Source organism: Podarcis vaucheri, assembly GCF_965113315.1.
Source record: "Podarcis vaucheri genome assembly, chromosome: 9".
NCBI classification, from domain to species: domain Eukaryota; kingdom Metazoa; phylum Chordata; class Lepidosauria; order Squamata; family Lacertidae; genus Podarcis; species Podarcis vaucheri.
Window position 1 is genome coordinate 75738087 of NC_138767.1, and position 14713 is coordinate 75752799.

The 14713-nt window shown below is 49.0% G+C and overlaps 2 protein-coding genes across 3 annotated transcripts in view; both read right to left on the reverse strand.

Annotated features, from left to right (window-relative positions):
* Positions 1–1545: 1545 nt before the first annotated feature.
* On the reverse strand, positions 1546–11422 carry COMMD4 (COMM domain containing 4). The gene is made up of 8 exons (XM_082237818.1): positions 11303–11422; positions 10222–10293; positions 8480–8545; positions 7550–7589; positions 6244–6363; positions 5152–5232; positions 4071–4247; positions 1546–2663 (listed from the first exon to the last, which is right to left on the reverse strand). The coding sequence occupies exons 1-8, from the start codon at positions 11303–11305 to the stop codon at positions 2623–2625; spliced, it is 600 nt and encodes a 199-aa protein (XP_082093944.1). The 5' UTR covers positions 11306–11422; the 3' UTR covers positions 1546–2622.
* A 2430-nt stretch (positions 11423–13852) lies between these two features.
* The window catches only part of LOC309540511 (zona pellucida sperm-binding protein 3-like), a 92474-nt gene continuing 91613 nt past the window's right edge, over positions 13853–14713 (reverse strand). For both annotated transcript variants that reach the window (XM_082237445.1, XM_082237446.1), the window contains one exon: positions 13853–14027. In XM_082237445.1, the coding sequence (XP_082093571.1) occupies positions 13912–14027 (116 nt within the window). In that variant the 3' untranslated portion in view covers positions 13853–13911. The remainder of the gene's footprint in view (positions 14028–14713) is intronic.

Below are 14713 nucleotides of genomic sequence, written 5' to 3' on the forward strand. Positions count from 1 at the left end.
GCGGGCCCAATCCAGAAGCCTCTGCTTATCCTGCTCTTATGCTGTCCTTTTTAAAGTACCCCAAGTTTATTCAGCAATGTTTAAGGATTTTTTTTCCCTTTCATTTTCTTTAAAGTCAGGCAAGGGAAGGGATAAATAATGAAAAGTTAGGCACTGATTCTGACTGGGTCCTTTTTCTTCTAATCCCCTGCTTGTTGGGAGATTGTTCAAGGAGGAGGGGGAACCAATAGCCCCTTAAAATTGTTCTGATATTTTGATCTTGCTGTAACCTGCCTTGCGACCATATGGTGGTTAAGAAATCCCATTATTATTATTAACCATAGCTTGGTGTTGGAGCATCGCCTTTGCCCACAGAAGGCCCCTGTTTCAACCCTGAGCATCTCGGGGGGGGGGGGGCTAGGAAGAACAATATAGCCACCCTCTGAAACCCTGGAGAGCCACAGCCACACAGTGTCAATGGACCAATCCTGACTCCGTTTAAGGGAACTTCCTTTGCTCCTACTTGTTTCTTACTGAGAGCCAATCATCCCCATTGGGCCAAATGTGTATCATCCATGCAAAAGTAGCAGGTATCTTCTTTTTGTAAACCACTTTGAGGGTTTTTTTACAATCAAGTGTAAGAAATTTGCTCTCCTTCCCAAAGCCTGGCGCCTTGCTTAGCTGGTTTGGGGAAGGCAGCGCAAGGGCGTCAAATTTTGGCCTTGCTCTTCGCCTCCTCTCGCGTGACAACGCAGTGTACAACTCGCAAGTTCCGTGTCCAAGTACAGTGGTACCTCGGATTACATACGCTTCAGGTTACAGACACTTCAGGTTACAGACTCCCCTAACCCAGAAATAGTACCTCGGGTTAAGAACTTTGCTTCAGGATGAGAAGAGAAATCGTGCTCAAGCGGCGCAGCGACAGCAGGAGGCCCCATTAGCTAAAATGGTGCTTCAGGTTAAGAACAGTTTCAGGTTAAGAACGGACCTCTGGAATGAATTAAGTACTTAACCCGAGGTACCACTGTAATCTTGTGGCCCACTTGGCATGACAAGTTGGATTGCCTTGGCTCAGGGAACCCAAAAGTTTCCAAGTTTCCCTATGGGCTACTTTTTCCTCTATTTATCTATTGCATAAATAGTTCGAAGCAGTTGGGAAGGCAAATTGGAGTAAGGTGATCTCACAGGTATATGCTTTTCTTCCCACGCATTCTCGAGCTCAGAAGCCCTGGCCTTCGTTTGGAAGCTCAGCGGCTTTTGTCCCCTACAGAAACAGGACCTTTTCAGTCACAGACCTTGCTGTGTAATGCCCAACACCTCTCCTTATTATTCAGGCTTTTGCTACAGCAATGTTCGTTTCTTACCAAATCTGCTTCTGCTTAATCTTTTTTTTTTTTTTTTACTGCTGAAGCCATCTCAAGTTGAGTTTTCTTACTAAACAACAAACACTATCTATAAAATATTTGGGATTGCAGTCTTAAACCTTTGATAACTGAACAATTCCTTCTCTTGTCACCAGAAATACTGCGTCTCCAGAAGGACTCAATAAAAACACTTGACAAAGAGTTCTGGGTGTAGTAAGATTTAATTTTCTCCTGTTCTGCAAAATATAGAAACATTACAAAGAGCAACCTTTGGGATTTAAAGATATGGAGGTTCAAGCACATGGAGAGATGTCCACACACATACCTTTCCTTCCCTGTGATACAAAGAGCTTTCACAGGACACACACACAAAAAATCAAGAATCTGGCAAGAGAGAGGACATGCTATTTTGTCCTTCCTTCCACAATCCACACACAGATGGATTGCTGGAAAACAGAAGGAACAGACCAGGTTTCTTCTACTTGGAGAAGACGGGCCTGTAGCCCTTCTGGTGTTGCCGGACTCCAACTCCCATCAGTCCCAGCCAGCACTGCCAGGGATGATGGGAGTTGTAGTCCAACAACATCTCAAGGTTTACAGGTCAATGTCCCTGCAATAGGGGATGAAGGCTCTAAGAAAACAGGAGGAAGAAAGTCACGAATGGAAGTTGGGGCTTCCAACATTTGCAACAAAAGAACAGGGCAGGATGAGATTGATGTGCCTTCTCCTGAGAGAATGAGGCGGGGTGATTTTAATTCCCACAATGGTCTTGCGGCGCTAGACACGGATACCGTCACAAAGGCCAAGAAACTCTTGGGGTTCTCTAAGCTGCTGTGGTCCTGAGCTGACAGGCCATGACTCAAAGTGGGGCGGTGGTGCCATTTCTTGAACTCTCTCCTGGCAGTGGACAACGAAGTCCAGGACATCAGGGACACAGGTTCTATTCCAGTCCACTCCCCGCTGCACCAACTTTCTGACTGCGAAGAGCTTTCAGTGAAATAAAATGTTTAAACAAACATGGACACCCGTCATTTGCATTCAGAAATATTACCCCCCCTGGCCAGACAACCAAACAACGAGAACAGCCTTAGGCTTTGAACACAACGAGTCGGAAGAGAGGGGTGGATTCTGGTAACAGCCTCTTTGCCCTGCAGTCACTGGGGAAAAAAACTTGCTGGACGCAAGGTCTCCCTCTCTCTGAAGCAACCGTCCAATTAAGATTTTTCAGCTTGCGGCAAAAGCTCATTCCAGCCACAGCACCACCCATCCTGGAAGCTCCTCAGTCGAGCGTCTTCATGACTGCTTCAGCCTGCTTCAGTTCTAGCAGCAGGAGAAGCAAAACAAAACAGGAAGGGGCAGAGGGTGAAAAAATACATTATACATGGGGCTGCCTCTGAAGACTGCTCAGAAACCAGCTGGTGCAGAATCCAGCGGCCAGGGTGCTCAGTGGGGCAAGACTGCACTGGTTGCCAATTAGCTTCTGGGCCCAATTCAAAATGCTGGTCTCGACCTATAAAGCCTTAATGGTTCAGGACTGCAATACCTCAAGGACTGCCTCTCCCCATATGGACTGACCCAGACCCTGTAATCATCACCCAAGGTCCTTCTTCGTGTGCCTCCTCCATGAGAGGTCCGGAGGGTGGCAACACAAAAACAGGCCTTCTCTGCAGTGACTCCGTTTGTGGAATGCTCTCCCCAGGAAAGTTCGCCTGGTCCCTTCATTACATATCTTTAGGCCCCAGGCAAAAACATCCCTCTTCTCCCAGGCCTCTAGCTAATTAAACAATCTATGACTTTTTAAACTGTGTGTGGTGGGGGGCATTTTGTTTGCTTGTTACTATATGTTATATATTTTTGTGTCTCTATATTGTAAACTGCCCTGTCATCCTTGGGTGAAGAGACGTCGAGAAATTTAATAAATATTGAATAAGTTGAGTGAAGATGCCAACTTATCATCCTCACGGGGTCTCTGCCATGGGAGCATATTCACCCAGTGATTTTCCAGCTGCACTGGCTCCCGGTGGAGTACAGGGTCAGATTTAAGGTACTGGTTTTGATCTTCAAAGCCCTTCACGGCCTACGTACCTATGGGACCGCCTCTCCCGGTATGCCCCACGGAGAGCCTCAAGGTCCATAAATAGCAACACCCTAGAGGTCCCGGGCCCTAAGGAAGTCAGATTAGTCTCAACCAAAGCCAGGGCCTTCTCAACACTGGCTCCATCCTGGTGGAACGCTCTGCCTCATGAGACCAGGGCCCTGCAGGACCTGATTTCTTTCCGCAGGGCCTGTAAGACACAGTTGTTCCACCTGGCCTTTGGCTTGGAATCAATTTGATTCCCTCCCCTTCTTTCTTTTTTCCTTCTCCTCCTCTGAAGAGGCTGCATCTTAATGTTTTAATGCTGTATTTTAATCCTTTTTTAAAGTTTTTTAAGTATTTTAATCAACTTGTTTTTATTATTGGATGTTAGCTACCCTGAGCCTGGTCTTGGCTGGAGTAGGGCAGGGTATAAATTATTATTATTATTATTATTATTATTATTATTATTATTATTATCCCCCTGGACTTGCCCAGCCCTTACAAATAGCCTCAGAATCCCTGCCAGGTCCCACCACCACCACATCCTCTCGTGAGTTCAGGCAGAGAGTTACAACATACAGGACCTGGTTGCAGAAAATTGCCCCTGAACCCAGTCCTTGCTCCCCTGATGATGATTTCTGGGATCTCACCTGCAAGCAAGACGCGGAACTTCTCTGCCGACAGCATCATGGCAACAGGCTCCTGTACCCCACGGTCAACATCTTTCACGTTCAGCTTGAGGTGCACGACGGGCTCGTTGACCTGCTGGATTTCGCTGGAGCTAAGGGTGTAATCCACTCTCCAGGAGACAGAATCCAGGCGGTTCACTGCAGGCAGAGGTTGCCGAGAGATCAGGAATGCGCTCTGCGAGGCCTGGCACCCTCAGATTCATGAAGCACATTGCTAATTAATGAATTAATCTAACTGCAAATCACACTCACTTCAGAAGCGTGCCGTGTTTACTTTTGCTTCTATCAAAAAAACTTTTTTTTTTTTTAAAAAAAAGAGAGAATTAAAACAGAGATTCATAGCCCGGAAAGAAGCTTAGGTGCCAGAAAGCAAGTAAAGGAAAGTTATAAGGAAAACAAGAGAGTGCACTCATCATTGCAGGGGGGAGTTACCTTAAAATAAAAGTGAAAGGCATGTATTTATGTAAAAAAATATAGTTAAATGTATAGAAAGGTCATATTTAAAGGAGCATTTTTTCCCACACAGATCTTACCAATTTTGTTTAGTCTGATAGGTGGTGTCAGGGAACTGACATCGGAGGGAGAGGCGAAGGGAAGGCTCCCAGATGATGCTGGCGAAGGACCCAGCAGCAGGGGGAGAAACAGCTCAGTAGAAGGGGAAGCCATTCAGCGCAACACCAGGGATGAAGGGGGGCAGACGGAGGAATTGGAGAGAGGGCTCCAGGACTCTTCACTGGACATCAGTGAGGAGAGCCCAGGTCCTCCGCTACCCACGCCTTCCCTGCGCAGAAGAGGAGGAGGAGACTGGGTGTCAAACAACTTTTATGTTGGAAGAGGTTCAAGAAACGCCCACTGACGGATTCTGCCAGTGACTGAGGCAGCCACGGTGATTAACAAGGCAAATTAACCGAGAAAGGCACCAGTTTATGCACGAGTAACTCATACCTATTACAGGTGGCAATAGGATTCAGCCTAGATAGATAGATAGATAGATATTCAAATATATGAATATATATATGGCTACTCCGATGGCTTGACTTACGCCTCAGGCTGCAGCCCCTCAGGCTGTCCTGCAGGGGGCTTTGCTTCTCCTCATAGGACCGGCACAGCCCAGTGGCATGTTCTGCAATGCAAAGAGGGATGGGGAACAAATAGTTCAAAAGTAAGCTCTCACTCCAGACCAGGGGTCAGCAAGCTTTTTCAGCCGTAGGCCGGTCCACTCTCCCTCAGACCATGTGGGGGGCTAGGCTATATATATATATTTTTTTGGGGGGGGATGAACGAATTCCTATGCCCCACAAATAACCCAGAGATGCATTTTAAATACAGTGGTACCTCAGGTTACATACGCTTCAGGTTATAGACTCTGCTAACCCAGAAATAGTACCTCGGGTTAAGAACTTTGCTTCAGGATGAGAACTGAAATCGCGCGGTGGCGGCGCAGCAGCAACAATGGGAGGCCCTATTAGCTAAAGTGGTGCTTCAGGTTAAGAACAGTTTCATGTTAAGAACAGACCTCCGGAACAAATTAAGTTCTTAACCCGAGGTACCACTGTAAAAGCACACATTCTACTCATGTAAAAACACCAGGCAGGCCCAGAGATGCATTTTAAATAAAAGCACACATTCTACTCATGTAAAAAGACGCTGATTCCCGGACCGTCCATGGGCTGCATTGAGAAGGCAATTGGGCCGCATCCGGCCCCTGGGCCCTAGGTTGCCTACCCCTGCTCCACACCTTCCCACCATTTTAATGTGATGTAGCACCACTGCCCAGAAAGCAGGCTGACAGCCAGTCTCCCAAGGGCTCAGGTTGTTGCAGGGGAACCTGTGGTCTTTCAAAGGTTGCCGGACTACAGCTCCCCCCTTCTCCCATCATTCCTGACTCTGCTCGCCTGGGCTCATGGGACTGGGAGGGGCAAATGATCCTCATCTCAGAGGCTTCTGCAAAGCTGGAATGCAGCCTATATTGCAAAGTCACAACTGTTGCTCTGCCCACATTTGCCTTTGGGTCCACCTACTGCTGCCATGTGTCCCCCGGAAGACTGCCCACAAGGAAATGTGGCCCTTGGGCTGGAATAGAGATCCTCCTTCGCCCTTCGTCACTGCTTCCCTTTCTGTCTCCTCTGCTCACCTTTAGGCAGCCCCAACTGCTGGAGCTCGCTGGAGAGGGACTCGCCATCAACGTTGTGTTTGGCAGCGCTGGAGAGGATGAAGCCTAGAACAGCAATGGTAGCCTTCACATCCCCAGACTCTGCCGAGAGGAGAAAGAGAGACATGCGCAGCAGTTGTGAGAGCCTGCGGGATCAGGTCAATGGCATTTTACCATTGTACTGTGGAGAGTGTATTAACTTATGGTCTGTGTGTGTGGTTTGGGAGCTGCACGGCCAGGGAAAAAACAATGCTGTCCAGGGTTGTAAAGACTGCAGAGAGAATAATTGGGTGCACTCTTCCCACCTTGGATCAAATCTATGCTTCCAGGTGCCATAAGAAAGCTGCAGAGATAGCGCAGGATAATACGTACCCCGGAAATGATCTCTTTCAGCTTCTGCCTTCTGGAAGAAGATAAGGTAAAGGTAAAGGGACCCCTGACCATTAGGTCCAGTTTTGGCCGACTCTGGGGTTGCGGAGCTCATCTTGCTTTTTTGGCTGAGGGAGCCGGCGTAAAGCTTCTGGGTCATGTGGCCAGCATGACTAAGCCGCTTCTGGCGAACCAGAGCAGCGCACGGAAACGCCGTTTACCTTCCTGTCGGAGCGGTACCTATTTACAGTGGTGCCTCGCAAGACGAAAAGAATCCGTTCTGTGATTCTCTTCGTCTAGCGGTCTTTTTCGTCTTGCGAAGCAAGCCCATTGAAGGATTAGCGGATTAGCGCTATTAGAGGCTTTTAGCGGCTTATCTGCTGATCGGATCAGTTGATAAGCGACTTAGTGCTATTAGCGAAGCAAGCCCATAGGAGATTCGTTTTGCGAAGCACCTCCAAAACGGAAAACTCTTTCGTCTAGCGAGTTTTCCGTCTTGCGAGGCATTCGTCTTGTGGGGCACCACTGTATCTACTTGCACTTTGACGTGCTTTTGAACTGCTAGGTTGGCAGGAGCAGGGACCGAGCAACGGGAGCTCACCCTGTGGCAGGGATTTGAAACACCGACCTTCTGATCGGCAAGCCCAAGGCTCTGTGGTTTACACCACAGTGCCACCCGAGTCCCAAGAATGTTTTTAGCAGGCGCCAAAAAGTGTACAGTGAAGGCAACCTGCTTGATCTCAAGAGCCAAGGAGTTCTAAAGTGCAGACACCATCACATTAAACGACCGAGCTCTTACAAATGCAGAACAGGGATTATGTAGTAGTGCCAATTCTGCTGATCAAAGCAGTTGGTCAATGAATTCAGGCAGGAGAAACACGACACAGTCATACTGGGAAGAGTAGAAAACGACACTCACCAAGCTTGGCATCTGACGTTAGCTTTAGAACCTTTTCATACTGCAAGAGAAAAAACCAGATCAGACCACACTTAACTTTGGGAGATCTGCACCACCTCTGAGTCCCAGTGAAGTCCCAGTTCCTCCACAGGCACAGAGTCCTATTTGCAGCTCAGCTTCCACTGCAAAACCACTTCCCGGGGTGGCTCCTGAATCACGTCAACCATGTGTAAATTGCGCTAGGAACAGGCAGGGTGGTGTTGGGGCTAAGAGTCTTGGGCTAAGACCAGGGAGATCCGGGTTCAAACACCTGCTTAGCCACAAAAGTCAATGGGTAACTCTGGGACCATTGCTGTCTCTCATAAGGTTGTTGTTGAAAATATAACTGGGGGGGAAGCGGAACCAGCCCAAATATGGAACGCTTTCGAGTGTGATCTCCAGTTTTGGGGTACTCTATCACAACACACAAACACCTCTCTGGAGCAAGAACTGGATCACAGGGATTCCAAGTCGGACATGCCCCTAAATTTGCAGGGCTGCAGCTACAGCGCAATGTTGTTGTTGCTGCTGCTGCTGCTCAGGAAGCATCAGAAAAGACAAATCAGTTGGCCTACGCAGATTAATCTGGAGTGGTTTACTCTTCCTGACCTCTCAGGAAGTCATGCAAGGGCCCATTTAAAAACACAAGCCTGAAAGTGTTGGCCATACAAATATCCGCCTTCAAGAAGATCTCCTACCTGCTTTAAACCAATCTTCCCCAACCTGGTGCTCCCATCAGCTCCATCCAGACCAGTCAAAGGTCAGGGGTGATGGGAGCTGCAGGTCCATCAGGATGACCCCAGGCTGGGAGAGGTCAAAACACATCACCAGAAGTTGTATGATGGAAGCTCAAATCTCGTACAATTGTTGGGTCTACACAAATACGCGTCAAACAAGAGAAAACTGGCTTACGTCAATCCCGTCCCCAAGCAGATCCTTCAGCACCTGGGCACAGATCAACTTCAGCTTCACGGAGGACTAGGAGAATAACATGAACAAAAACACACCTGGTGATTTTTTTGTCTGTAACACCAGCTTTTTCATAAATTCCACCCAAAGCTGATCAGTCCCCACAACAGCCTGGACTTTTTAAGCGACAGTGGATAATGCTGTCTTTGATGGGGTAGCGTCCAACTGTTTCTGACCAAGAAAACAGAAGTACTTTCACCTCCCCACCAGCACTCTGACTTTTTCAAGCTTGCTGGATATATAGTGGAATATTGCAGCAGGTTCATCCAACAACATTTATTTATTTACTTATTTATTCTATAAACTTTATACACTGATTGTAAAAAAACAAAACGAAAACCCTCAAAGTGGTACACAAAAAAGATAAAACAAAATTATCCATAAGAAAAAAATTATAATTAAAAACTTTTGAAATATAAAATAAAATATAGACTAAAAGGGACGCGGGTGGCGCTGTGGGTAAAAGCCTCAGCGCCTAGGGCTTGCCGATCGAAAGGTCGGCGGTTCAAATCCCCGCGGCGGGGTGCGCTCCCGTTGTTCGGTCCCAGCGCCTGCCAACCTAGCAGTTCGAAAGCACCCTCGGGTGCAAGTAGATAAATAGGGACCGCTTACTAGCGGGAAGGTAAACGGCGTTTCCGTGTGCGGCTCTGGCTCGCCAGAGCAGCAATGTCACGCTGGCCACGTGACCCGGAAGTGTCTCCGGACAGCGCTGGCCCCCGGCCTCTTGAGTGAGATGGGCGCACAACCCTAGAGTCTGTCAAGACTGGCCCGTACGGGCAGGGGTACCTTTACCTTTACCTTTATAGACTAAAAACCTATTAAAATTCCCACCAACTTTCTAAATATATGGGTAAAGGTAAAGGTAAAGGTACCCCTGCCCGAACGGGCCAGTCTTGACAGACTCTGGGGTTTGTGCGCCCATCTCACATCTATAGGCCGGGGGCCAGCGCTGTCCGGAGACACTTCCGGGTCACGTGGCCAGCGTGACAAAGCTGCATCTGGCGAGCCAGCGCAGCACACGGAACGCCGTTTACCTTCCCGCTGGTAAGCGGTCCCTATTTATCTACTTGCACCCGGGGGTGCTTTCGAACTGCTAGGTGGGCAGGCGCTGGGACCGAGCAGCGGGAGCGCACCCCGCCGCGGGGATTCGAACTGCCGACCTTTCGATCGGCAAGCCCTAGGCGCTGAGGCTTTTACCCACAGCGCCACCCGCGTCCCAATATATGGGTAGGCTTGTCTAAACAAAAATGTTTATAGCAATTGGCCAAAAGAACACTGTCAAAGCGCCTGCCTGATATCAATAGGCAGGGAGTTCCAATGTGTAGGTGGTGCCGCGCTAAAAGATCAATTTCTTGCAGATGCAGAATAGGTAGGTATGTGGCACATGTAAGAGTGCCAATTCTGCTGATCAAAGTGGCCGAGTCGGCACATCTGGGTCCCCAGAGGTTCAGGGCTTGATATACTAATAGTTCACTGGGCCTTGAACTCAGCCCAGTAGCAAGTTGCCAACCAGTGCAGTTCTTTGAGTAAAGGAATCACAGGCTGACAAGGCCTCAGTGTCGGTCAGCCATGAGTTCTACAGAGATCAGAGTAAGTCCAGCAAGGAACCAGTGGTCAAGTGTCACCGCCAACACGTCCTAACAGAAATGGCATGCACACCTAACAGAGAAAAGAAGAGCACTTACTATTTTAGCCAATGTGCTGATTTCTGCCAAGACCCAATCAGGGCAGTCTAAATCGCCGCAGAACCGAAACCTCTGGATGGAAGAAATAACATTAGTGCCTGTGAACAGTCAAGAGTTTGTTTTAGCAACCTAGTTTTCAGCCTGTAGCGGAAAACAAGAGGCTATCCAACCCATGAAGAAGTGAATTTGAACGAGACTTTACATGCTTTCCCCTTTTCAGTGGAAATTTCAGTGAAAAAACTCGGAATACAGCCTCCTATTCGCTTGACAGCAGAAAACCCAAAAGGTAAGGCAGACATTTCCGTAGCCCACGGGCAGTGTGTGTGTGTGTGTGTGTCGGGGTGGGTGCGTGGTCCCGGGCACACAATTTTCGAGGGGGAGTGAACCAGGCGCCCCCACCCCGTCCCAAAGCTCCTGACTGGGTTGGCTGGCGTGTGTGTGGCACGGGGCCCTTGCCCAGAGGCCGGTGCCAAGTCATAGCTGTCAACTTTCAGATTTGAAAATAAGGGATCAGCAGCCTCAAAAATAGGGGATCAGCAGCCTCACCTGTCCCGGGGACAGTCTACGGGATATCTAACCATCCGGGATAGCAGCAGGAAACGGTGCTGGAATAAGGGAATTTCCCGCAAAAAAAGGGGGGGAAGGTTGGCAGCTATGTGCCAAGTCGCCCGGGCTGTGCGCGAAGACGCAAAAGCGCTGCACGGCAACAGGATCGTCAGCACTCGGGCTGCAGCATCCCGCCGTGCCAGCTGCCGCTTCCGGATCCAGCGCGAGGGAAGGCACGCATCCAGGGGTGCCCATCTCTGGCACCAGCCTAGTTCGGAACCTCGCCCGAGAACTCGTGCTGCAATTTCATGGGCCCACGCCGGAGCCCGGGAGCCCCTGCCTCGAAGCCAGGGGTGCCAGCTTGGCCCCGCCACCGTGGGTGCCCGGGGCCGTGGGTGCCATGCAGCGTGCGCGGGCCTGGCACCGAAAGGTGTGGGTGCTCGGGCACCCGGGGCCCCAGGGCGTTGGCACCCGTCCTCCAGGCGGCGCAGCAAGCCCTTCTTAGCCACCCGCGCGCAATGCGCCCCCGGCTCACCATGGTGCCCCGCGCGCGGCGCCTGCTACTCGCTGCCCTGCAAGGCTGGATCACCTGACTCCTTCCTGCCACCCAATCGCGGAAGGGATCCAGCAGCACCAGCTGATCCCGCCCGGGCGATCAGCTGATCAGCCTCCCGGCTCCTCCTCTGGTGGGCGGGCGGCGGGGAGGGCGAGTTTTCCGGGGAAGTTGTTCTCGCCGTTGCTGCGCCAGCGCGTCCGCTTACACGCGGCTTGGAGAGATTTACAAATTTAAATTTAAACAAATTTTAAAAAGGAAACAAAACAACGCTGGGTTGCAACAGCAAGAGGAAAAAGTGAAGTTGCAGCATTTTCAGAGGTTGCAGTGCCGACACAGTTACACGGGAGTAATAAGGCTCCTTGAGCAGTAAGGGGAACTGTGGGCGCGTGTGAGAGAGATTATAGTTTTTATTTCATTTTATAATATGTACGAGACGGAGAGAATAATTATTATAGCAGACGAATGTTGCAGGAATTTATGTATAGGGTTTTTTTTTTGGGGGGGGGTTCCCCTCCAGCAGATATCATGCACATGCAGCCCACTACCAAAACCAGCACAGTCACTTTTGTGACTTTGGTGATTTGTCCTCACAAAACACTTCATCACAGTTTCTTCCTATCTATTCAAAGGGCCTTTGTTGCACGATACCAAACTTAAGAATTCACTGATAAATGTATCTATGTACTGGCTCACTGGAAAACTTCAGAAATTCATATAGCCATGTGAGCTCAGCTACTCAGCAGCCCCTCTGCCTGGGTGATAATCCCTGGCATCCTGATACCCGAGTGCCAGACAGGTAGCCATTCCAGAAATAACAAACCCAGATGAAGACAAAAGGGTGTGATGAACTTGGCTGGGAAACAGGGAAATGTAAATATCTTTTTTGTTGCACTCGATGGGTGTTTGGTGGAGGGCAAGGGGAACCATGGGGCAGGGTCCAGGATGCTCAGATTACTCCCACCAGACCTCCCCTTTCATGATGTACCTGTGATTTATGAGTGATGTAGTTTGGGGGGGTGTAACATGGGGATTAGCAGCTAATAAAAGTTTGGGGGCTCTTTTGTTCGGGGCTCCCATCTTGTTCCACCTTGTGGCAGGTGGAAGTCCTGTCAGGACAGTCTTCAATAAAGACCAAACCTACTGGCTGCTGTTTTGCTCTGGTATTCCTGGCTGGTATCCTTGTTTCTTGTCCAAGGGAGCCCTCAAATTTCTCCATTAACATGAAAAACAAAACTATAAATCAGGCAGGTAGCGAGGGCACTGCTGGAGGAGACTCTTGAGAGTCCCACGGACTGCAAGAAGATCCAACCTCTCCATTCTGAAGGAAATCAGCCCTGAGTGCTCACTGGAAGGACAGATCCTGAAGCTGAGGCTCCAGTACTTTGGCCACCTCATGAGAAGAGAAGACTCCCTGGAAAAGACCCTGATGTTGGGAAAGATGGAGGGCACAAGGAGAAGGGGATGACAGAGGATGAGATGGTTCTCGAAGCTACCAGCATGAGTTTGACCAAACTGCAGGAGGCAGTGGAAGACAGGAGCGCTTGGCATGCTCTGGTCCATGGGGCCATGAAGAGTCGGACACAACTAAACGACTAAACAACAAAAGCAAGGGCACAGTTGCATGTGGGTGAGAATAACAAAGGCCAAGTTGTGGTGTGTGTTGTACTCTCAAGTAAACATGCACGGGCTGAGCGAGTTAAGCTAATATTGTTTCTTGTTCCTGTGCCTTGTTCCAGACGGCGATGCTGATTCTGTCTGCAGGAGAGTCCGTCATTTGCCATGGTTAGAATACTGGACCCCAGGGGTTGAATTGCAGAATTGGAAGGGGGGAAACAGCCATCTAGTCCAGCCCCCTGCAGTGCAGGAATCATATTGCTGGTTATTTGAAAACAACTGAGGACAGAGGCCCTGGATGCAAATTTGCTTGGGCAAATTAAGGCCTGGACCCTCTCAGGCTTTGCAGAGCACCCAGCTCCATTGTTAGCAAAGTAAAACAATTGGGGGGGGGGTTAAAGCAAGGGATGTGGGAGGGAGAAACTGGGTCTCAGTGCGAAAGACCCAAGGTTCTAGCCCGCCAATATCTGTTGGAACAGAGAGAAGGTTGCAGATCCCCACTCCTTGGAACTCAGGTGGCCTCAATCAGGACTAGCCACACTGTTAGCTTAACAAACACCACAGCAATGGTATTGTGAGGATAAGTGAGTAGAAGAACCCTCAAGCAAATTGCCCAGATCTTTGAGGAAGGGATACATATCAAACTAGGCCTGTAGGTGAGACTTATCTGCTTGTATTTAAAAATGTTTTAGATTTTGAATTTCATTTTTAGAGAAGGAAGTGCAACCCCAAACATACCCTACCCAGCCAAAAAGCCCCATTCCCCAAATCCCATCACCAACAGCAAAGATTCCCCTCTCACTGTGACACAACTCAGGCTTTATATATATCATATATAATTTCTCCCCATATATAGGATCAGTCACCAGCCCTTATTACCCTCTTTCTCATTTAAAGGTGGGAGGAAGCAAGAAAGCCATTTGTATCTCTTTATTTAGTTTTTTTCCACACTGAGATACGTATTACATTACATTTTAATGGGACCCCGGGCACTTTTTGAGCAGAGGGACCCCAAAAGTAATCAGAGCGAGAAGCAGAGCCAGAGACATCAAGATGAGTCCAGCCAGCAGCCCAGGCGCTGATAGGAATCCTGCAAATGGGGGGGGGGAGAGAGAGAGGGGACAAGTTCAACTTACATCAAAGCTGTCATAAGGCTGCAAGCTCTTTTACTACAGTGGTACCTCGGGTTAAGAACTTAATTCATTCTGGAGGTCCATTCTTAACCTGAAACTGTTCTTAACCTGAGGTACCACTTTAGCTAATGGGGCCTCCTGCTGTCGCTGTGCCGCCTGAGCACAATTTCTGTTCTCATCCTGAAGCAAAGTTCTTAACCCAAGGTACTACTTCTGGGTTAGTGGAGTCTGTAACCTGAAGCGTTTGTAACCTGAAGTGTCTGTAACCCGAGGTACCACTGTATTGATCTAGGGAACTTGCCTCCAAGTAAACCTGGAGGGCTTCATGTTGCAATCTAACTTACATTTTTGGTCAGTGTTAGACTTGCAGTAAGCATCTTAGAGCACTGTAAAGCCCTCTCTGTAAAAGATCTGATGTGAAAGGAGTAAGCTCTTGGTTCTCTCTACAGTGGTACCTCGGGTTACATACGCTTCAGGTTACAGACTCCGCTAACCCAGAAATATTACCTCGGGTTAAGAACTTTGCTTCAGGATGAGAACAGAAATTGTGCTCCAGCAGCGCAGAGGCAGCAGGAGGCCCCATTAGCTAAAGTGGTGCTTCAGGTTAAGAACAGTTTCAGGTTAAGAACGGACCTCCAGAACG